This window comes from Echeneis naucrates, chromosome 1, assembly GCF_900963305.1.
Source record: "Echeneis naucrates chromosome 1, fEcheNa1.1, whole genome shotgun sequence".
NCBI lineage: Eukaryota > Metazoa > Chordata > Actinopteri > Carangiformes > Echeneidae > Echeneis > Echeneis naucrates.
This window is the reverse complement of record NC_042511.1, coordinates 1,357,479-1,382,204: the sequence shown is the minus strand read 5'-3', so window position 1 is coordinate 1,382,204 and position 24,726 is coordinate 1,357,479. Positions and strand designations below refer to the sequence as shown.

Here is a 24,726-nt window from a genome sequence, read left to right as displayed (position 1 = left end):
AAATCTGAACCTGATCAACAATCTGTTTCAGCTTCTTTCAGCTCTGCAGCTCCAAAACTGACGCAGATTAGAGCCAGAGACAATGGAATCATTGTAGAAACTCAGCACACCGTTTTAGAAGGATGATGCTTCTTCTGGAGCTTTTCCAGGTGTCGGGGTCCACAGACCTCCCTGGAGGGACTCCATATCCCATCATGCCCAGGAGCAGGGCGCGGGATACCTGAGGAGGAAGTGTCTGGAGTTCCCTGCTCCGTCTGAGGCTGTGGAGTTGTGACCCGGATGGACGGCTGTTTTAGAGGAATAATTCTGTCGGAAAGAAAACACTGCCACCATTTTTATTTTAAAAATATACTTTAATACAACAGCTGCTTATAAATATTAAAATATACATTATACAGGTGTACAGTACACTCACACAAAACCAAAAACAAAAATATTAGGCTTCTATTTGTACGGCACTTCTTGTATTTTATTTTATTTTTTTTTATAATTTTTTGGGTTTTTTTGTGTTGATTTTCTGAACTATTTTCTTAAAGGTTACTTACTGACGAAGGACTTGTACATAAAGATTTGTTAATGTGTTAACAGGTCCAAAGTGTTACTGTAGTTACTGTGATTACTGAAAGACAGGAGGGAAACAGAGGGGGGGTCGGGGTTTCTGTACATTATATGACATGTGGAATGTTTCTCGTCTCGGGTTTTTTCTTTTCTTTCTTTTCCCATCGTTCAGATGGACTGAGGAGCGGACCTCGGTCCTCTGTGGATAATATTTCAGAATGAGACATCATGTTTATGTTTCTTTTCCTTCCTCCTGTCCTTTCATCTCCATTCACCATCGACCTCGACAGAAACAACTGACTCGGTTTTGGTTAAAGCCACGAGACGTTTCAGACGCCTCTCTTTTATCATCACCACATTTATGAGAGAGAGAAAGAGACGAGACGAGGCGAGCATCTGTGTTTCCAGTCTCTGGTGATATTCAAAAAAATAAATATGAAGAAGAAGAAAAATCAGGAGGTGGTTTAACTTTTTCCGCCCACAGTTCATCTTTCACCGACACCAGGTGCTAAGAAAAGGTGACATCTATGAGCATGTTGGTGGATCAGACTGAGCCAAGAAACAGTCCCACTCATTAAACGTGACCACGTTGGAGTTTTAAAGGTGCTTTTTTACATTTCTTTACTAGCTTTAGCAAAAACCCTGCTAGCCTTTTTAAGGAATCTATGCTAAACTATCGGGCTTCAGGCTGTTGCTTCGTATCGACAGCAGACTTCATTCTGACTAAATCAACTTGTTTTTCAGGTCGTAGGTAAAGAAACGACTTCAGATCAAATTCACCTGACAAACTCGATGTATCGTTTTAATACCCACTCTTGCAAAGGTCTTGGCGCAGAGAAAGTCTCCTCCATCTTTTCCCTTAAGCCACGCCTACTTCACACCAGAGAGGAAACTCAACATTTAAAATCTTTGAATGAGCTGCAACGCTGATCAGCAAACTGCATTCTGGGATTACATTTTTTCAATATCACCAAAGACTCAGGATTCAGATGCTGAACTCTAAGACTTGACTGTAGCAAGTCAGATAAGTCAGAGGCACGAACTGGAGCTGGACCCCCCCCCAAAACAACACCACCCATGACGTGACGCTCCCAGCTCGGTGACAAAGGAGATGGGGGTGCATCAGGGAGCAGACCGCAGCTCGACTGAAGTCCTTCCTGCAGCTGTCAGGGTGTGACGGTGAGGGTGGGGCGGATTAAAGAGGTTTCAGATAAACTTCTCAGAGGCCCCCGTCGCCTTTGAAACCTAAGAAGCCCGAGTGTCTCCAACAATGTGAGCACCGGAGTGGAGCGGGACAAGGGGGGGGGGCACCTGCAGGTCAGCAGCGTCCCACCAGGGTCGGCTTACTGACGGGTCTATTCAGTCCACGACGGCATCAACGCTTCAGTTTCTGAGCGTCTCCTGGAAGCCGACAGGCCGCTCCGGAGGATCAGTCAGCGACATTCAGGCTGAAGATCTGATTTACATTCTGTCATTACAAAACTTTGACACATCAAACGTGTCACTGATTCATTTCCTGCTGTCTTTGCTGGAATTCAAATATCTACCGGAGCCTTCTGGCAGCAGCGGCAGCTCAGACTTCAGACTCATCGGACCGTTTCTGTCACTTCCACTGAACATTTGTGTTATTTTCCGTCTGAATGTTGTGTGAACTGACAGAAGGAAGAAAACTTTGGTCCTCTGCTGAGTCGAGCTGCACGATCGACCCCAATAACGTCAAAATCACAACACGGCTGAGCGCTTCGTTTGGTCAAAACCAAAGCTGCTCCATTCCCAATTTCATCCATTTCAAATTAATTAACTAATGTGGGCAAAGACAGAATGTGTATTGACCATCAGGGGTCGAGTTCACTGGTCGAAAAGAGAAGACAGACTGTGTTGAAGTCTATGGGAAAATGTCCATCTTCCTCCCGGATTTATTAGCTTGGTAAACATTTCCTGATGAGTTTATGGTCTCATCACTAGTTTCAAATCCTCGATCCATTTTTTAAAATGATGCTCCCATTTAAAGGGAAACGGCAGAAATCAGCTGATGGATCAGGAGGTTCCAGCTTCTCCTCTAAATTCAAAACCCAACGCCAATCAGGCCTCCAGTGGATATCTGCAACAATGGCAGGAGGAATGTGTTACCCAGAAGACACTGGGACTGATCAGACCCCCGGCGGCCTCGGGACGAGGGTCATGGACCACAGCTAAATGTTTCACAGCTGATTTCTTCAAACGCCAGATTAGATCTGCTGGATCTGGTTTTCACTGTGAAGCTGACGCTGACTTCTCTGCGGAGGAACCAACCCAGATCAGACTCATCTGGATATTATTTTTCTGCCTTTAGTAAACTCTCTGTCTGTGTTAGGGTCGGTCGGGGGAATCCTAATTGGTCCATGTTGGACCTGGACTAACCACAGATGGGACTCAAACAGCCCCAAAAGTCTGAGTCCTTCCTGAGCTGGCTCCTCCCGGTCAAAGGGACACACCGCCACATGACCTCGCTGGCTGTGTGAAGACTCGGCGCCGTGTCCCGTTTGGGTCATCTTTTTGGCCTATAGATAAACATACACACCAGATGGTGCGTTGTGTTACGCAAGTCCACCTCGGAGGAGGGAACACATCAGGATGCACTTATGAATTCAGAGTGGAATCTCTGTCTGAACCCGATGACCTGCAGCTCCTCCCCCCGCGCCGCCACAGACTGCGGACAGCACCAGTCGTTTCCTCTCCTTTTGTTTGTTGTTGCATGAGGCCGTGTGAAGAAAGCCGCTGCCAGCCTGAGATCCTGGGACTTGGCTGGCAGCGCCACCGGCCTCCACAGCCCGGAGAGGAAAGTGGGAGGAGGGAGGGACGAGCACCTTTAACCAAACAAACAAGACTTCCTGTTCTTCTTCGGGGCTCACAGTTGGACCCAGACCACCAGGACCAGGGTTCTGTGGTGACATCAGAGCACTAAAGCCACAGACGATTGGCGTTTCCAGCGTCTGTTTACAGCTCGGCCCCTCATCCAAACCGCCAAACATTTCCCAGAATTCAAAGGAAACAAACTAAACCAGCCCTGAACTCTCGTGGCCGCGGTTCCCAAAACCTCCGGGAGGAGAAAAGCTGTGAGGTCGGCTGCTCCTCATCACTAAGACAGGAACTAAGACAGTTTCCATAGAATGCAGGACGGTTTTTAAGGTGCTGCTTCACCAACAGCCACTCTTCTGCTTATATTTCCCAGAGAAGGTGTGTGCTCAGAAACCAGCTCCCATTTCCATGTCGGGGAAAATATGTTGTTGACTCTTCCAGCCGAGCGTGTGAACAGATCCTGTGCCGGGGGGGTTAGAGCAGCACTCACACCTTTTCTGCCCCTAACGGGTTTAGAGATGAGCCGTAATAACACGGGTCCCAGCGGCTTTCGGCTCCAGGCACTTCAGAAAGGCGTCATTTCGCCAACAACCTGCTCATTACAACAGAATGAGCTCACAGGCCAAACTCCAGTCAGCAGTTCACTGCCTGATGCCTCCGCTCAGGTTTGCATTGCTTTTTTATTTATTTTAATCGGACAGTAGCACCAAACTGGAACAAAACACAACCGCCACACGGTCCCCGGGCCTCTCAGGCTAAATATCTGTCTTTTCTCCTCTCTCTCCCTCTCTCGCTCTCTTTTGGAGGAGCTGAAGCCCTCTTCACAAGGTGCTTAGTTGCTCTTACCACAGTGCAATTCAAAGGGTCCTTGACACTTTAATGTCCAACAACATTTAGAGACCGTGGACAAGTTGGTCTACAGCTTCGGCAAAGACCACAGGAGAAAGGCAAGACTCTGAAGACTGACCCCCACCACGTGGGCTGTGGCTTCGCCAAACAACAACAAAATCATAAACATCATAGTAATAATAAAAAAAATTAAACTTATTTGCTTTCTAGATCTACAAGTGTTTCTCTAGTTGTCATTGCAATTCAGGAAGGTGCGCTACATAATCAGGGCAGGGGTTGAGGAGAGGGCTCGGGGAAGGCTTTGAGGACTCTTCCCTTCTGTGGGTGAAAATGAAGCCACTGCAGATAAACCGAAGGAGCACCAGGCTGCAGAGCGAGCAGGCTGAACAGAGCCAGCACTGTAGTGCATTCAGGTGAAGGGGGTTAAAGAGTCGCATGCAGGCAAACACGACAACAATCGGAACAAAACAAAACGACCAGGGAGTTAGTGTGTCCGTCACGATGTGATGATGGTCGGCAGCATCTGAGTGGTTCAGCAGTTTCAGTTTTCTTTGGTCATTTTGAATTAAGGTGCGGTTTCCTCTTTCGTTTTTAACTCTGCTTACATTTAGAGGGGGTGTGGGGTTACAGAGGGAGGGAGGGGTGATATTAAAGCTCCTGGGATTATTATTTTTTTCTTTCCCCCCTCACAACAAACACATGAACAGCTGGTCGAGCATCAAGAGCTCCATCACGACACTTAACGGTTTTTTGGAAGCTGATGCATCTCAAATGGTTCGCAGTGTTTCTGTTGGAGCCCAGTCAAAAAAAATAAAGCACACACAGAGACACACACACATACACGCACACGCACATGATTCTTTGTTTTCCAGGCCTGGGCTCCTCCCACTTCCTTATTCAAGCACTTCCTCTATCCTCAAATGCCCCCTTGCCCTCGGCTCACTACCGGCCCCCTGCCGACAACTACGACCATCTACAAAACAGTGCAATGTCTATTCATAGGCACAACGGGATACACATACAGCACAGAGGGAGAGGAGCACTACACACACACACACACACACACACACACACACACACACACACACACACACACACACACACACACACACTGACAGCACAGAACAGAGACGTCAGCAGCAGCTCTGGTCTGGTTGGTGTTTGTGGTGCAGCCTGAAGACACAGAGCGGTGAAGACGGCCAACAGGAGACGACTGTTGGGGGGCCGGTTGGCAGTTTACCCCCGGTTTGTTTAGATGCCCCCCTTCCTCCTCCTCCATTTTCCTCCCCAGCCTCCGCTTCACCTCATTGCTCTTAGGTTCACGCTGTGGAAGTGAAGCTGGTGACGAGACACTCGGTCGGATCTGGGGAGGTGGGGGTTGCTCAGTGGGGGGAGGAGGGGTGAGGGAGGTGCTGGGTGAGTTTACCCTGCTGCCTCTTCTCCTTCCTGTGGAGGCTCTTTGCGCTGGTTCTGGCTGCCCGCGCTGGCCGCCAAAATCCTCTGCACAAAGTCTTTGGTCCGCCCGGCGACTAAAGGACCTGCGGTCGTCATAGAAATGAATTAGTGGGCGGGACGATCAAAATGAGAAGTTACGTTCACACTATACAAAAGGCAGTGAAAAACATTTCTGTCCATAAAAAAATACACACAACTGAAAAATACTCCCAGAAAGTTTCTCTCGTGTGTTTGGGTTGTTTCTGTCTTTATCTGATCAGGAGTTCTGCTCATTAATGATGAAAAATCAGCTCTTTATTCTGCCAACACAATAAACTCAGAAACATTCAGGACTGATCCAGAGACTCTGATTGGCTGTGACATCACCCACCAGAGCCAATTGGAGCGTCCGATGTAGAGACGTGACTCCAGACTTCACTATCAAAGATGAGAGTGGACAGATAAACACACAGAAGGAGTCAGAGAGTCAGACTGATCCAGATCTGATCCGTTTATCACTGCAGTCAGTTTCAGATCGGACAGATCAGCTGATTCTGCAGTTAAATATCAAACTCAAACCATCGTGGAGCAGAAACGCTCTGAGGACGCCATGATTTTTGGAAGCGTTTACGCCTCAGTGGGGTTTCACTGCTGGTTGAACGTCTGAATGATGTTGGCGCTGTACACCTTTAAGATGTGCGTGTTTCTCACCGCTGGACTCTCGGAGGATGTCTTCCAGCCGTTGGGTCATCCCTCGCTCGTCCGTGTCCTCTTCCTCGCTGCTCTCCACTCGTCGCCGGATCACCTCCTTGATCCGCAGCAGAGCGCCCAGCAGGTTCTCTGAGCCGCCGACACACGAAGAGAACGATTATTCTTCTCTTAAAGCAGCAAATCACCATCATCACAGCAGCTACTGACTGACTGACGGGCTCCATCAGTTAAAACCCACAATTTAAATCCCTTTTCTGACAAATCCCTGTTTTTAAATTGTCGTCACAGTGGGAGCCTGTAAAGGACTTCAACAATAATAATTTCGATCAGAAAAAGACAAACGTGTCTGTAAACAGGAAGTCTTTCTTCAGCTCCTATTTTAATCAATCCAGCTGTCCAGCCAGGCTGCTCTGAACAGCTCGGTATTTTTACACTTCAGTCCTTTTACTTCTTTTTGGACTCGGAAAGCTGCCAAATAAAAAATAAATAAATTAAAAAAATTAATGAAAAATTTTGCACCCTACTCTCAAAACTGTTGCCTGAATGCATCTTTGGTCACAGATGGAGCCTTAAAGCTGCAGCCGCTCACGCTCAGTCTGCCGAAAGAGAGACCGACAATCCGCAGCCAAGATTTTCAATTACTTTGGTCTGAAGACACGTTTCTTGACAGATACCACAAAAACCAGGTCACATGTGGCGTTTAATTTCAGAACAAAGGTGATAGCAGTTGAAATGAAACAGAACTTAAAGGTCCAACAATGTAATAATTAATTTCCTTTAACATCAGTAAAATTTGTCGTGTCTGTCTGAAGTGGAGTCAAATCAGGAAAAGCTCAAAAGTGAAACTGACAGTTTGCAAACTGGGTGATAAAACGGTTAATATGGAAAATGGATATGTTGAAATTATTAAGTCAATATTTGCTTGCTGCTGATTGGCCGATGAGCCGCATCAGAGAACAGGAAGGAGGAAACAGACGTAAAGAAACATTTTGCCTTCCTGCTGATGCAACAGAATAAATCTGAGCTTCATTTGTTATCGATGCTGTGAATCATCAGCATCATCTCAGGTGTTGGCTCCGCCCCCACCGGGGTCATGTGACCTGATGGCACTGTTACAGCCCATCTGTCAGTGAACAGTGTTGTAGTACAGAACTGACCGAGCCTTTTGCCCTGGGCTAACACACGCACACGGGTCCTGTTGAATCTGGTGCTCAACATGTCGAGCGTGTTTAGTGTCGATGCAAATTACAGAGAAGGACGACGAGAAAGGGCAAGTGAATGGAGGAGAATTTAAAGAAGAAGAAGAGAGTGGGGGGGTGAATGTGTGTTAAACTGAGGTTAGGCTGTGTGTGTGTGTTTGGCTTCATGCCAGGGGCGACAAAACGAAGCAGCACTGTGTTGGAATCAGGAATGTTTTGTTGACCAAAAAATAAAAAAAGCTGGATGCTGATTGGGCAGCAAACAGGACCTTCATAGCTGTGCTGACCGACACGCAACACGGTCCCTGAATGCACCGAGCCAAAATAGAGGTGGCTGACCTTATTTTCTAAATTCAAAAACCCACCGCGGTCCGGACCAGGTGTGTGTGTGTGTGTGTGTTGGAAGTACTGACCGTACTCCTGGTTGAGCCCCCACAGCTTGATCTTGTTGGCTTCATGTTGGGCCTTCTTCTTCAGACGGCAGGCCCTGAAACACACCGAGAAAGAGAGAGAGCGGCGTCAACTCCCTGCAACAGGAAGCTCCTCCACGTGATCCGGATCACATTTTTATTCAGCTATTCTTTAACCAGCAAGGCCCCAAGTCCTGAGAACGCAGTCCACACTTTTGATGAGAGGAGGGAGTGTTTCCAAGCTGCGAGTGAAAACCCCCACTGATCCGAAGACCGTCTAACCTCGACCCTGAAGGGATTCAGAGGCAGCAGCTGAGAATGAACCAATGAGTGTTTAATAAATGTTTAAGTATATACGAACAGTTCCTCTGAGGCCCCCCCCCTCGCTGTTTCAGGGACAACAGACAACCATACACTAATTTATCTGCTTCCAATAATCAGGGCCAACGCTGACAGAGTACAGGAAGCTCTGGCACACAGCACACAGATGTCCCCACCTTCCCACAGACCCTGAACGCACCGCTGATATGAAAGCTCATTGTGATGGATCAGCTACAGCTGCAAACTGATTTAACTGCTGGACGAGGACAAAGCAGAGGCTGCCTGAGGGAAACAAAAACAGTCACCAAATTAAAAGCCTCTGGAAAACGGCCTCAGATGCTGAAGCTTTACCAGCGTTTTAAAATCGACAGATCAAACTAAACCTGAAGGTGAATCAGCAGCAACAGGTTCAGTCCAGACCGGACTCTTTGCTCCACGTCTCCTCAGGTTGACACTGTTTTCCAAACCAACTGGGCAGGCGTTTTTCCTGAACGCCTCAGGCAGGTTGTTTTTAACCCGGTTAGGAGGCAGAGAGCGGGAAGTGGACGGTGGCTGAGGAGAATCAGGCTCACAGCCAAAGAGCGCTCCCTTCCCTTTCTTCCTCATCTCTGCGCTAACCTTTCTTATCAACGCTGTATTTGTGTCGTTTGGAATAATGATATTCCCCGACTCCCTCTCCTGTTTAAACTGCCTGTAATAACATCCCTCTCTCTGAATCCTTCCCTTCGCTGATGAACTTCCCATGACCCCCCCCCCTCCCCGTCATCCGCCTCCTCTCTTCCTTCCCTCCATCACAGTAATGTCCATGTCGCACAGAAACACTCCTGACCTACATTTCCACATCATTTGTGTTGTGAGCTGTATATAATCCTCCGGGGCGTCGTTTTAACGTCCTTAACGTAAATCCGCTGTGCATAAAATCTGGCTGCGGCAGATTTCTCTGAGGTTTTTAGCCCGTAAAGGTCGTCTGTGGAACAGCGTGTTCCTCTCAGCTGAAATCTAATGCCTCCTGACATGTCACAGTAAAAATGCAAGACGCTGCTAATAACCAGTTTCCTTCGTTTTTCGACGAGATGTTTTTGTCAGCGTATTCTTCCCTCTGAAACACTGTTAGAAAGGTCAACCAATTAAATCCACCACATATTTGAAAACTGATCTTTGACGAGGCTAAAACTGCAGACACCAAACCACAGAGCTCCTGCTGTTCTTTTTTACTCCGACTCATTTACGAACTCTAAATGCCCACTCAGGAAGTGGATCAGATACCTGGAGGCCAGCTTGTTCTTCTCCTTACGTGACCGGGCCCGGGCCACGGCGGGGAGGTCGTTGACGGGCCCCATGCCGTCGATGGCGGCGTTCAGCTTCTGCAGCTGCTCACCGATGTTGTGGAGCTTCTGGGGGTTCGGCGTCAGGTCGCTGGCGTCCGTCTTGCGGGCTTTGCGGCGTCCTTTTTTGCCTGAAACAAATGACAAAAAGGAAAAAAACTCAGTACCTCAGATACACCACATCATAGATACAGTACATCCAGATCCACTGAACTCAGGGCTCCAATGTAACGATCCAAAGCACGAGGGCTGAAGCTCGTCATGCATTTAGGGCACATCTGTATCAGTTTTACTTTTTAAATCAGTGGAGGAAACCATCACTGCTTCAAAAGCGATGTATTCATGCCCTTTAAAAGCCAAACACCTGGAAAATAAAAGATCAAACCTAAACTCAGAGACGAGCTCCCAAACGGCCTCCCAGGCTGCAGTTGGATCACATTAACGGACTGTGCCGTATCAGGGAGCTCTGCTGAGACGACACGAGGTTCACTTGTCAGGGAGGGAAACGCTGAAAAACTCAAGACTTTGACATGAAAGTCTTATGTAGGACAGACGCCTGAGGGTCCCCGATCTGTGTCGTACCACAGAGAGGAAGCAGGACGCGTTCAGCTGCCATTTTAATGCTGCTGATTTCAGCTGCAGTTTCCAATACATCTACAAATCAATAAATCAGCCTGATTAAAACGTGGTCTTGTTCACCGATTCCTCGTTAATAATGAATGATATCATCGTGTGTGTGTGTGTGTGTGTGTGTGATTGTGCGTTGCTGGGCTCTCACCCTCTCGGCGGTACAGTGTGCTGGGCAGAGTGCTGGAGCTCCAGGACAGAGACCAGTGGACGTCTCCGCCAAGTTTCTTCTTCGTGGCCGACTCCCGAGCGCGTCTGTACTCCCAGAAGCAGCGGCGCTTTGACGGGCGCTCCCCCGACTGCTTGGCAGGCTCCGCCTCCACCTCTGAACACACACAAACACACAACTTTGAATTTCATCTCCATTTTTTTCTTTTTATAACCAAATCAAAACAGACATCTTTTCTATGTTTACCTCCTTAACACAAAAATCCGTTGACTGAGAGTCATAATTAACCAGAACATAAACATTCAGCTTCAGAGAATCAAACACATGACATTAATCAGACTGATTTGCCAGCTCAGTAAACGTTTTCCTGATGAGTTCATGGTCTCAGTCTGAAATACAACATTTAGAGGGAGGGGAGGGGTTGGGGGCGGGGCTACTGTGTCACTGACAGACTGGAACGCCCAATCAAATCCACCCTTTCCTCCTACTCTGGTTTCACATTTGCCACCATGGGGGGTAAAACCTGAACAGGTCAGCAGACATTCACACCTTCAGGTTATTTCACTGATGAACACATCAGCTTCTAATTTCCTTTTAGAAATATAAAGAGGTGGCACAGTGGAGCAGTCCGATGCCCGAGCCTGGAGACCCCCGCAGGTGTCAGAGGGACAGACGGCGTCTGTGCGGGGTTCCCACCCTGCGGCGCCTTTCCCAGTCAGCCGTTTACAAATGTAACTTCCTCCTCGTCCGACTTCATCCGTTTGTTTTTCACTGCACTGAATCTCATGTATCTGTGTCTGAGAGCGACAGAGCTGCTGAGCCAACACAAAGTTTGTTTAAACTGCGATTGGCCCCGTGATAGCTCCCCCATAACATCTGTAGAGCAGAAGTGCATTGTGGGTAGAGCGGGTCAGATGACACTGAGCAGGTTTCAGTTTGCTTTGACTCGTCTGAACAGAGTATTAATAAGACATCGAATCAACCGTCATCGATCACAAACAGCCAGTAACTTGATCCTGATGTTGCATCAGTATCAATATAGTAACGGAGGAAACTGAATCTCCATGACGACGGGGGCGACATCCCCGACAGTTACATGTAAGATGGAGGGTCTTAATGTGACAGACAAACCTTAATCATGACTGACGGGTATTAATGTCTGTAATCCACCAACACACCGAACCGTCGGCCGCCTCAGAGGCAGACAGACACGTCGCAGGAGATTAGCCCTGAGCAGGCAGAGCCGTGAATAATGGCGTCATAAATAATCCAACATGGAGGAGAGAGAAAGACAAAAAATGATGACACCAACATCAGCCAGCAGGATTAAATCACACTGCCTCAATAACAGGATGTCCCATCACTGCCATTAGGCAGGGCTACCCAGGCCGCACACACACAGACACACAGCTTATGTAACGCCATGTCTGCACCTTACACCTAACCCTCTCTTTTAGTTCATGGCACACACACACACACACACACACACACACACAACCTCCATCTTCCTCCACAAACAAACACACAAACCTCTACATCCATCACAGTCCCTCGGCCATCTCCAAGGGCTACTGGGCAGAATAGCTCTGACTGGGCAACGACACAAACACGCACACTCTACACAACAATAGAGAGCAACAATGGTGTCTCGAAATACGACCCAGATGGGTCTTTGAGCGTGAGCCAGTGGCCTCTACAGCACCTCGCAACAAGACGCCCGAGGTCTGTGTCCAAAGATGAGACACAGAGGGATTCTGGGAAAAGATGCTAATCTGAAGTGATGTCCGAAGTTAACGAGTGTGTGTGTGTGTTACCCAACACACACACACACACTGGTATCCACTTCAGTCCACTCTCAGTTCTGCTGAGACTGTCCAGAGTTTGTTGCTGTGTGTAAATTTATATCTAAGACAACCACAATAACAATATTAAATGTGACTTACTATAAAACTGTCAAAATAAAAGCAGCTCTGTATGAATTTTCAACACAGATCTTTACAGTTAATGCTTCTAACAGTATAAATCAGAATCCATCTGCTGATCTTCTATCACCACACTTTCACTTTCAGAGGCAGTTTCAAATGTAAAAAAGAATCATTTTCTGGGGTTTTGTTATTTATGGGAGCTGCAGATAAAAATAATGCATGTGTATTTTATTGTGATGGCCAAAGTGAGAGAGAGAGAGAGGATAATGTCATTTCAGATTGAAAGATCTCTGTTAGATTTTATCTGCACTTATTTTGTTTTCCTTCAGGTCTGCAGAAAACAACACAACATAACACTGAGTCAGCTTTATCAAAAAGAAAAGTCTCTCACTGCTGATGATAAACAATTACCTTTTATATTACAACTCTCAACACGGGCTCAAATCTAAATCCCTTCAAGGCAAACAGTCACCGATCAAGCTTCATGTCTTTGGACTGCTGGACCATCAATATCTGCTCCTCTCTGCTTCGGCACACAAGAGCTGCACAGCTGATTAAAAAAATGTGTCTACAGATTACATTGAAGAAACTAAAAATCACAGCAGCATTTGATTTCTTTTCAGCAGAATCAAATAACTCAAATTGTGTGTCACAATAGTCTGTGTTGAGCTTATTTAAGGTTTTTCACACCAACAGTCTCAATTTGTCACGTCGTTAAACTGTAATCTGCAAAACTACAAAAAGAAACAAATGAATTCAGTATTTTTTTAGCAGCCACTGTATTCTTTACCGAGAGGTCAAAGGTCGACGCTTCAGACGACAGCTGAAAAACTATTTTAATTCATTTCTCTGCCAGCGATTTCCTGGATTGACTGACTACTGGGTTTTTTTATGGACAGATTTAGACATCCTGCTCTGTGTGACCAACAGATGAGGACAATAAAGCACCAATCTGATAGTTTGGTGTCAAACAGGAGAACACTGAACATCCTCCGATTTGAGGCCTCGGTGCGAGTGAGAGATGGAAATAATGAGACAGGAAAAAAGAAAATGTTTTTGATCGTGAGCCACAAACCGAACGTGGGAGCTGCCGCGTAAAGAAAGATTTTACTGTGACGGTTCTTTAACAGTCTGAACACATTTTCACAGCTGCTGCCTGGACACACGACAAGCCGCCGACTCAGTATGATGTCCGGGAACTAAACCCGCAGCGTCGGTATTTAATGTTCCTCCGCTCAGCCGGCGCATTGAGGTCTGGTCTGGACCTGAGACAGACAAAAATGGCTTCCCTCGCCGCACAGACGGACAGACAGAGAGCAGAACTCACCACATTCAGTTTCTGAGGAGCTGGACAGCTCAGCCTCCACCGCCGTCTCCTCCATCCCTTCCTCCCCCTCTTCCTCCTCCTCCTCCTCCTCCTCCTCCTCCTCCTCCTCTTCGTCCTCCTCCTCCTCCTCTTCCTCCTGCTCCTCCTCCTCCTGTAGGTAGAGCTCAGTCTGGGCCTGGCTCTCCTCCTGGCCCCGCCCCTTCTGCTGTGTCTCTCCCGCTCCCACCTCCCCGGTCTGGGAGGTGTGACCGGGCTCCCCCCCCTGGCTCAGGGAGTAGTTGTGCTCCTCGCTGCAGTGCTCCAGAGCCAAACCCGCTGCCGCCGCCGCCGCAACCACCTCCTCTTCCTCTTGCGCCACCTGATACACCTCCACCGTTCTCTTCCCTGACATCCCGCCATCTTGTCCTCCTCTTCCTGCGGCACACAACTCCCTCTCTGTTGTCGTAGCAACAGATGTATGCCCCTCCTCCCTCTGTGGTGCAGCGGGCTGGACTTCCTGGGCCACGGGAGCGGCGGCGTGTCTGCTGCTGCTGCTCCTCCTCCTCCTCCTCTCCTCCTCCTCCTCTTCCTCTTCCCGGCTCCGCCCCCAGCGGCCCATCAGGACGGCCTCCTCGGAACAGGCCAGCAGCTCCCCTCCCACCCCGAGGCCCAGCTTGGTGTAGCGAGCCATCTCGTCCAGCGCCGACACGTCCCAGCGCTCCGGGTGCAGGTCCTCGCCAAAGCCGCCGTCATCCACCAGGTCGCTTAGCAACTCAAAGGGCCGTTTCCTAGGTGATGCCGGGGAGCCCAGCATGAGGAGCACGCTCTGAAGGGAACAGAAATACGGTTAAATATGGCTGAGTTCCCTCCATGTACTGTGCTTCATCGCTCGACAACACTAATTTCCTGTAAATCATTCCAGAGTCTCCACACCGGCTTCCTGTTCGGTTCAGGACTGCCCCCCCGAGTTTCTGAGCTTTTACCTCTGATGGTTCAGGACACAGTCGGACCTTCAGCCGGCAGGTCCTTCATAGACTCTTCCTGTGAATGGTGGCTGTGGACAAAACCTTCACTACATCTCCAAAGCTGCTGCCTGAATGAGGATTAAATCAGGCTTTTTAAAAGCTGAATGTAATTAACTTCTTATATCGTTTACTGTTTAAATCTTCTATCATCTTCTAACCATGAACACTGAAGACAGAATGTGTGTATGTTGGTAATCTGAAATATAAAACCATTTCTAAAATTGACAGTTTTTAATTATTCTTCTTGTGTTGGCCATCTTATTTTTTAGAACCTGAAGGCCGAAGGAAGTGTAGGTGGATCTGAGCTGGTCCTTTCTCTCTCCTGATCGGGTGGTACAGTCTGTCAGTCACACAGTAGCCCCGCCCCCGACCCCTCCCCTCCCTCTAAATCATGTTGTATTTCAGACTGAGACCATGAACTCATCAGGGAGGAGGGACATTTTCCCATAGACTTGAATACTATCTGACTTTTTTTTTTTTTTTACCTGATGGTCATGAGCTAGATAGCAGTTTTCAGGTTCTTCCCGTTACAGACTCACCTGGTCGTACTCAGTCCTGCCCCCTTGTGGCGACATGGCCAGAGGGTAGGGGCTCAGCAGGCCTCTGTGCCCCCCGTAGGCCTCGCCAAACGCAGGCTCCATCCCGTTCATACCCGGCTGTGAGGGGGGGGGCAGAGAGACAGCATGAGAATGGGACAGAATCCAGCAGGGAGGACGCTGACACAGGAGGAGGGCGGCTGTTCACCTGAGGCATGCCCGAGGCAGGAGGGGGTCAGGTCGAGGTCACGGCGTCGGTCCTAGAGAGTTCTGCTGAAAACCACAAATCAAGCCCAGATCTGAAGATGGACAAGGAACAACGAAGGGGAGGAGGAGCTACTCACCGAAGGTCGAGCGATCTGAGGGTCAAGGGTCAAGGCTCTTCTCACATGTCGCAGGTCTGCAGCTTACAGCCTCCAGCCTGGGGGGGGCAGCACAACAAACAGACCAGCAGTGAGACAGCAGCATCTAACTGAAGTCCGTCCATCCGTCTCCTCTGATCAGTTTCTGGGTCACGGGGTTCTGGAGCCAATCCCAGCTCACACACCGACCTACGGACAATTTAGAGTCATCTCACTGTCATTAGTGACAACGTGTTTGTTTTCTGTGTGATGTTTTCTCATACGTCACGTTTGGGATGGAAAATATCAGGCGGATGTCGTTGCCTACGTTAGCCGGTCATTATTTCTATAAATAGATCCGTTCACCGGTCATGAAACGCCACGCTGAGGCTGCCGGCGTCAGACAGCACTTCCTGACAAAGACCCGCCAACTGTTGAACAGATTAATGTTCACCAGCACAGGCTTCGACAAAAGAGGACGACTTGTTAAGAAAAAAAGAAATTACACAACTGGGGGAGGAAATGAAGACACAACAATTGAGCTGTAAAGGAGAAGAGTTTGGGCAGAAGATAAAAACAGATCAGAGCTGGAGTTAAACCTTTAGAAAGAATTTTAAAAATCGTCTCAAAGCGAGGATTAAAAAATGTTTCATGTTTTGTAAAGCCGATCTGATGAGACAGGAAGGAGAACGTTAAAAGTCTGAAGGTCCAAATGGTCCAAATGGTTCAACCAATCAGAAGAAAGCATCAGATCGTCTCTTCTGATTGGCCTGAATGTCCTTCGGTTAAACTCCAGATTAAACTCTGAGAATTTCGATGTGAAGAGCCGAGACCTGCAGTCCTCTACAGACACCCAGTCCGTCCCATAAATGTCCAGCAGAAATACACAAATTTACAGTCTGACACACAAAACTGCCGCTCATTTCCTCCTTCGTGACGACTTCATTGACTTAATTACCTGTTTTATGGATAATTAAGGGCCCGATTGCGTGACAGGACAGAGAGCTCACTAACTGAGCTCTGAGCTCCACGATTTGTCAGGAATTGGGGGCGGAGTCAGGCTCGGAAACAAAGAGGTGACATCACAGATGGTTGTGATGACTGCAGCACCGCAGTGAAAACCCTCAACACTTTTCTGAAGGCTGACTCAGACTGGAGGAAACCGTGGATTTGTTTGGGACTATTTTCAGCCGTGGATGAGCAGGAGAGAGAGTGCGTGTGTGTGCGCGGGTTAAAATAAAACTACAATGTGTGTGCTCGAGGTAATAAAGGAGCACATCCCTCAGTCCAACAATGTGACTCGCAGATGTGGTTTTAATTGTGTCTGAACAACAGAGGTGCTCTCTGGCACCTGCCGCCACACTTGTTAGTCAGATTTGTTGACAATAACGGTGAAAAGCAGAATACCTCTGGTCTTATCCTTTAACGTAGCCAACTTGTCCTCTAAATTACTGCCTTGTTGACTCCGCCCACTACGGTTAAACTTGACCAATGAGGTAACTTGAGCCTGCGGAGGAGCTCTGCATCCGTTAATGTTTGTGTGACCAAATGATCAATTTGTGTCCTCGAGGAGAGAGGAGGCCTTGGTGCAAACTGCTGATCAGACCGAGCTCCTTTCAGACGGGGACATGATGAAACACCGAGCAACAAGAACGCACACAAACACACACACACACTGCGGGCACAATGCAGACCTACTGTTTTAGTACCTGTGGAAAACCCAGAGAAACCAGCTCACACTGATCCTGCTTCAGCGACTCCAGAACAATGTCACAATACGCTCTCTGTGGAGTGACCTCGAGAACACGAGAACAAGGAAATGAGGATTTGCCGAGCGGTTATGACACCGCCTTGGCATGCCACTTGGAAAACTGGTATTTGGCACACAGAGCCAGCCAGCCAACAACAGGCCATATACACAAACATTTATTAGACACATTTTCAGGCAGATAACAAACGCACAAAGGACACACTTCTTTATCACGAAGTCAACGTTTCCACGGAGCTCAGGCCCTGAGAGTTTGTACCAACTTCAATCCATGACTCTTCCTGCTTTTATTTAACGAGCTGGACGAACCAGAACTATCTCAGATTATTTTTGACTCATTACATCACACACTTCCTGACCCGAGTGTAAAATCTGTTTCATGTGCACACATGCAAATGACAGTGAATAAAGTTGATCCTTGAAACAAAAACACCCCGAAGAAAGAATCCACGTTCTTTTTAATCTCCTGCTGCTGACTGACTCTGCTCTTCGTTTTTTGTTTTTTTTTTTTAAAGGTAAATTTGCGCAGTGAAATCTATGTACCAAATAGAAGCAGGTCTATATTTGTTCATGCTCCAGTTGATGTAGGAGCTGGGACATGAAATAACAACCATGCAATCATTTATTGTGTGTTGATTCAACATAAAGCTCCGTCCAAAGGTCTCCGGGCTCATAAACACACGCTGACAGGCCGAGTTCACCGTCAGTCGACGAGGAAACTGGTTCATCTGGAGCCGCAGTGGGTCAATAACCACCAATAACCGGCTTTATGTTGAGCCAGTCAGTTCAGTCGCTCCATGTAAACACGGCTCTGACAAACACGGTGGATGCCAACACAACTGCTGCTTATGCAACGACGACACCAAATACATAAGTGGCAAAGCAAACATGTGTGCCGCCGCTCACAGCGAGCTGAGATTATGGCTTCTGTGCATCTCCTTGTCATATACGCAGCTCCTCGGAGAAGTTTGAACGCCTTCTCAGCCTCGATGCTACAACTGGGATTTACAACTACAACAAACTCTGCTGTCAGCGTGTTTGTGTGACACAATGGAGCCGATACCCGATGACACAAAAACAAAAATGACCTCTTAGCGCCACAACAACCAGCTGCGTGACGCAGGGCAGATGAATCCAATGACAATCAAACATTACTGTTTGGTTTCCTCTAACAAACTGTAAAATCCAAAAATATTCAGAGAAGCAACAAATCATAATATACTAAGATGCTGAAGCGAGGACGGAATCAGTCTTGATGAAATCATTCATTATTCATCATATGGCCGCCTGGTTCACTTTGCTCTGGTCTGTTTGTGTTGTTTATCTCTGCCTTCACAGCCAAATTCTGTTTTCATATTGAACATTTTCAAAATAAAAGTATCACAGGTTCTGCTCTATCTGACTCCAACGCGCAGACAGACGGCTCATCCAAAGATGTGCCAAACACATCTGAGTCACCGTGACGGTGAACCAGGAGCCTGACCAGACAATGAACCTTCAGCAGCTGGAGGCCTCCGGAAGAAAATAAAAAACAAAGAGGCAGCAGTGAGGAGGAGGAGGAGGAGGACAGGTCGGTCGGTCGGACGGACGGACGGACGGATGGATGGAGGTTACGCACAGAGAGACACCGAGGAAGAGCAGAAAAAGTGACGGAGAGCAGAGAGCAGATAAGAGGCGGTGATGGCCGAAAACAGGCAGGAGGAGCCGGGGGGGGGGGGGGGGGGGGGGGGGGGTCGGTCTGTCTGCAAACCAATTTGCCAAATTAAAGCTCCAAAAATCTGGGCGGCTGACAAAGCGCCTGGGAAATCCCCCCTCCTGCTCCTATTCAACAAAAAGAACTTGAATCAGACAAAGACACACAAAAAAGCACCACAAACGACCTGGACCCCCCCCCCCCCCCCCAGTCTCTCCTCTCTGTGTCCTTGGAGCTCCGCTTCCCGTAACGATGGAGCCCCCCCACCCCCACCCTCCCCTCTTCCATCCGGTGCGCGTCCACAACTCTCCCCCAGAAATAAGCTGCCGAACCGGCCGGTGCCCGCCGAGCCTCCAGCGGGGCATCACGGCTCCGTGTGGCCGCACAGCTGGATCCAGCGGCGGCTCACGGAGGCGGGCAGGAGCCGCGGAGCCGGCGGTGTGTCCCGCATGGCACACGGCGAGCCGGGGAGCCGCACTTCCACATCCAGCCCCGGCCCCCTCTCTGTTCCCTCACCTCCACGTCTGGTGCAGTCGGATTTTATTTCATTTGGTTAGATTTCTTTTTCTTTTTGAAAATGTGGATGGAAAGAGAGCTTCCTACCGGAGCGGCCACCACGCGTCGCGGAGGATCCAGCCGAGACAACAGAGCTCCGCTCGGCGCACAGACAACAATAAAAATGGGGCGCAGCTGGCACTGCCACCGGATGTCCAACATTCACTGCTAACACGGCCGATTTGTGAGCATGTGGGTCGGCTTCAGCCCTCCGCAGCTCCGGCCGGCTGCAGGAGAAAGTCCGCCTCGGACTGCTGCTCCTGCTGATAAATGTGAAAGTTCAGGGGAAGAAATAAATCACCGGACAAGTTTGGCTGCTGTTCGTCCACCTGCAGGTGCTGCTGCCGATTGGTGGAAATAACAATGATAATAATTTATATATTAAAAAAAAAAAAAAACAGGCCCAGGCAAGACGGAATGGGAGGCAGGTTTATTACCCCGAAACTAGGATGGGCCATTAAAGAGGAGAACAAACAACCAGAATGAGCCAAAGAATGTCAGACATGTGTGTCAAATGGAAAATAAGCAGGACACATGGAGAGGAAAGTGACAAAGACACTGTCCTGGTCAAGTGTTTCCCTCTGTATGTAAATTCAGGTGAAAGTAGCCATTTTTGTTTTATGACAGAACACCGTTTTTAAAAAAATGCCTTGAAATATTCGCCCTGATTCCTGTTTCTAACTTCTCAGAGGACCAAACTTGACGCGGATTGGCGCAGAGAAACGCGGCGGACGGAGCGGTACCTTCTCACGCGTCCGCGGATGTCCCCTCGGAGTTCAGGCTCCTCCGGACCGGGGGAAAATGTCGGCCTCGGCCTCTCCAGATGATTTTATTACCACGCATCCGCGGAGAGGAGCCGGGGAGCCCGAGAGGACGAGAGCAGCGCCCCCCCTCCCCGCAGAAAGGCCCGGCTAACCTACGGACACATGCAGGAAGTTAGTTCGGAGGAGCAGCGGGCCGCCGGCCTGATGGCGGACGGACGGGACAGAGAAGATGGTTGGAGGACTGAGACTGCCCTCCTCCCCCCTCCATTGGTGCAGAAACAGCCCTGCCGTTCAGGAAGGGGGGAGGACGGGGGAGGACAGGAGGCGTGTGGGGGGGGGGGGATAATAAGGCAGCCTTCTCCATAATAAAGCTCCATAATAACAAAGTTTCACCGGCGCGTCCAGCGGAGCTACATCCGCCTCAGACGCGCTCCAGTCCGGGGGAGCTTCTCCAAACAGCCCCGGGAGAGGTGGGTGAGGAGCCGGGGGGGTGGGGGGGGGACTTAAAAACCACTTTTATGGAGACAGAAGGAGAGAAATACACATACAGAGACGGGGAGGGTGTGGATGTCGCTGCTGGATGTGCTGCTGCTGCTGCTGCTGTTGTTGTTGTTGTTCCTGTTGTTGTTGTTGTTGTTGTTGTTTGTGCGGAGTGTAGCTGCATGTGTTCCGGTGAAGGAGCAGAAAACAGCCGACGATCACTGACCTGGTCCGGGGGGAAGTGAGTCAGCTGTGAAAACAGTCCGGGCGGACTGAGGGGAACTCAAGTTCACGAATTATCCCGTTCGACCCGCGTCAAGCTCCGCGAGATCAGCGCCTCGCGTTTCCGGCCGGGCGTTTCAAAATAAGATCAGACTCCTGGGGTGAAGTTTGGTCTCATGAAAATATCAGATAGAAATAAATAAGCATTAAAGCTCAAAGCAAGAGATAAATGAAGGTACATATGCATTTTCTACATTTTGTATTTTCAGAACAATGTGTCATTAAAGGAGAAAGTTTTGTTTTTTTTGGCATTAACATCTAATAGGGACTCAGCCGCAGCAAGAAGGTCCTGGGTTCGATTCCCAGGTCTGGGACCTTTCTCTCCTCAGCCTGAGTGTAAGTGTGATTGTCTATAAGCAGAGACATGCTTATCTCTGTTATTGTCTCTGTATTTGTCTGTATATTAGCCCCCCCCCCCCCCACACACACACACACAGCAGTGGATGGAAGGGACAACACAGAGAAACAGTAAGTCTGCTCTCAGTGTGAAGAAGCCTTCTCTCAACGCAACACAAAACGAATAAGTCACATATTATGTATCATGATTATGTAATTATGAGCCATGTTCCATGGAAGGGTCAGGGGTCAGGGGTCAGGGGTCAGGGTACATAAAATAAATGAAACATTTTCAGGCCGTGTGTCCCAGCAGGATGTTAGCCTGCTCGGCCTTTATTATGAAGCTCTCCCTGCCTTGTTTCCGGTGTGCGGTGGTTCACGTCAGGTGACTTGACTCGTGTCTACACCGGGGAAAACGGATGTGGTTTGTTTCTACGACAGGGCGGTCGTCAGAGGGGCGGGGTCACACGACCCGTCTTTAAGGACACCGGGAGGGCCGAGTCCGTGAACCCGCTGACCTCAGCAGGGTTCCGGGCTGCTTCAGAGGAGCGGAGCCCGGCCTGCAGGCCTCCTCAGCGGCCTAACACCACGCCAACAGCCCCTCAGACCTCCAGTCCTCCAAACCAGGTCAGAAAACCCCCGAACACCCCTCAAAGCTCCAGTGGAGCCACGAAGGGACAGGCTGTTCTCTGGTGTTCAACAAGTTTCATCTATGTTACAGCTGCAGTGTTAGAATCAGACAATATGATGTTAGAATTTAAAATATAATAGAAAAAATTATGTTTGAATTAAAAACATGTTAAAATAAAAAATACCTTACCTAAAAAAAAAAAAACAACAATATGAGAGTTCATTTATTTGAAATTAAACAAAAATTAACTTAGTGATGTTTTCCTTATTCTGTACCTTAAACTACATCAGGGAGCGACTCCACTGGACGTAAAAGGAATCAGATCGTATTGATGTCTATGGGAAAATGTCCCTCCTCCTCCATAATGAGTTTATGGTCTCAGTCTTCAACACAACATGATGTTGATTTTTGAAATGAAGCTCCATTTAGAGGGAAACCGAGCGGGAGGGAGGGGGGTGTTGGGGGGTGCGGGGCTCACCTTCACCAAATTTGGTTTCAACAAATCACAAACTGGACAATTCAAAACAACAACAGACACACGATCGATGCACGTGCCTGTGAATATAATAAATGATTGTGTTTTTTATTTAATCACTGTGAATATTTTTCAGTTTGTTTCAGTTTAAAAAAGATGAAGATAAAAATCATCCATCATCAGACATTCTTCCAAAGAGAATGACTCAATGACAGTTCATCAGCACTAACATTTAAGGAGCGGGATTGTATTCATACTGTCTTCTCCTCTTTGTCATTGATAGGAAAAACAGGATTATTGTGTAATTTGACTCATATACACAAATATATAATACCAGGTATCAACCTTTTTACATTTTTTGTTCTCAGTAGTGTTTCTGGCAGCATGAAGAACATTAAATTATGCATCAACAGGCTTGCAGCTGTTCTCTTGTGATGAAAAGGCACCGCCGTCTATAGCTCCACCAGTGTTATTCAGGCCAGCTCTTATAGCTGTTTGCATAAAGATTGTTAAATCTTAATGCACTCTCAGATGAAAGCAGGTTGTCATGGCACATGAGCCACATTTTATGAATATTACAGAGGATAAGCCGCGGGGTGTTTGTGGTGTTTATCTGTGTGTCACTCACAGCCCATATGTGTAGGCCTGTAGGTTGTTTGTGTGCATGGTTGTGTGCACTTAAATAATGTGCATTAATTTGGCATTCATCCGTTCATAGAGAAATGTAGGCCAAGGCTTCACTATATAATACTTTAATACAAAGGTTTTAGGTTCTATCAATAAATGAAATGACAGTGTGATCTTCTTCGGTGGTACAAATCACCGTTGGTCAGACAGTCACGGAAACACTGCAGCTTTTTCAAAATGTCACCGACTTAATGGGCTGTTCATTCATTAATTTGCATCCACTGGGAGGCTGCAGCGCTGCAGCCACACTCATTTATTTGCACCTGTGAATTATAGATGAATGTGTGTCCTCTTATATGACGATCTGAGAGGGCAGCGGTGCAGACAGCCATTTTATACAACACACTCATTATCCAGCACAACCACTGTGCATTTAAAGCTGCCAGTAAATATTCACACGTTCCATGATAATAATCTGAGCACATGAAGGAGACAGCCAACTGAGTGAAGGGAAAGTAAACACCATGACAGGATCATATTTGGATGAGTCTGTCAGTCACACGGTGCCCCCCCCCAGACCTGCAGACTGCCTGCTTACAGGTGGCCCACCTGTTAGTCTCTCAACACTGACGCAACGTGAAATTTTCAACTTTGTGCACAATCAGCTCATTTTTTTGAAATCTCAACACGAGCGTCAGAGCTGGAGACTCGTGTCAATATCAGTCCACCTTTATCGGATCCTGGATGAGACTTGTTAGGAACAGGTAATCATTCCTTACCTTGAAATCGCAGCTCCTGAGTCCGGTTTGGAACAACAGAGGAGGAGCAGCTTCTTCAGGGAGAACAGGTGGAGGGGGTGGAGGAGGTGGGGGGCGTGTCCAGGTCCCTGGTGCTTTCCTGCCTCTCTCTGCCAACCTTGTCCTCGGTGGTCAAGGTGGCGTGTTTAAAGTGACACGGTCCTTCACCATGGCCCCGCCCACTTTCATGGGCGAGATGTGTTTGACCCTGTGTGTGTCATTTTCGTGGTGTCCTTGATGATGTTGTATAAAAGTAAGTGCTACTTTGCTGCTTTGTGATTTTTGAAAGCCCGAGTCCTGCAGAGAATCAAAATGGCTTTTCACTCATTGTGTTTCCATACAAAGAGAAGTGTGTATGTGCGTGTGTGAGTGTTTGACTCAGGACTAACATTCACATCACAACGTAGAGGAGTTGTTTGGACACTTTTCTTTTTATTGGGTGTTTCACATACAGTGTCACTCACACAGAAGCATTAACTTCATACTAATACAAGGTCACAAACAGGAACTCATCTCCACCAACAATTAGATCTGTGATTTCTTTGATTTTGTTACCATGGTGATGCTTATCTCACACACACACACACACAAAATCAGTTTATTTCCAACTATGTTGCCAGGAGTATTTACCAGACAAACAGCAGCCATTTATAAAAGGAAAAGAAGAGATTCATCAGAAAAGTGAGAGGTAAATTCGGGCCTGTGCTTCTGGTGGCTGATCGTGAGCAGAGCTCATTACGACCA

At 48.0% G+C, this 24,726-nt stretch overlaps 1 protein-coding gene across 10 annotated transcripts; it reads right to left on the bottom strand.

Moving 5' to 3' along the window:
• Positions 1–338: 338 nt before the first annotated feature.
• On the bottom strand, positions 339–23,982 carry LOC115058843 (CREB3 regulatory factor-like). Of its 10 annotated transcripts, none has more exons than XM_029526992.1 (12): positions 20,903–21,143; positions 20,334–20,506; positions 19,639–19,853; positions 15,578–15,654; positions 15,442–15,506; positions 15,237–15,353; positions 13,694–14,498; positions 10,424–10,597; positions 9,587–9,776; positions 8,003–8,076; positions 6,391–6,519; positions 339–5,783 (listed from the first exon to the last, which is right to left on the bottom strand). In XM_029526992.1, exons 5-12 carry the CDS (start codon positions 15,448–15,450, stop codon positions 5,668–5,670), a joined length of 1,614 nt encoding a protein of 537 aa, XP_029382852.1. In that variant the 5' UTR covers positions 15,451–15,506; positions 15,578–15,654; positions 19,639–19,853; positions 20,334–20,506; positions 20,903–21,143; the 3' UTR covers positions 339–5,667. The 10 variants fall into 10 exon arrangements, with proteins under 10 accessions (XP_029382852.1, XP_029382499.1, XP_029382785.1 ...); XM_029526639.1 differs by having other exon boundaries at positions 15,442–15,503; XM_029526925.1 differs by lacking the exon at positions 19,639–19,853.
• Between the last annotated feature and the right edge of the window lie 744 nt (positions 23,983–24,726).

What these genes read in the sequence shown, in the direction of transcription:
- LOC115058843 (XM_029526996.1), bottom strand. An exon ending in CTCCTCAGAAACTGAATGTG is followed by an intron (nt 10,598 to 13,693) that starts GTGAGTTCTGCT and finishes GTGTGTGTTCAG; the next exon opens with AGGTGGAGGCGGAGCCTGCC. An exon ending in CACACTGTACCGCCGAGAGG is followed by an intron (nt 9,777 to 10,423) that starts GTGAGAGCCCAG and finishes CATTTGTTTCAG; the next exon opens with GCAAAAAAGGACGCCGCAAA.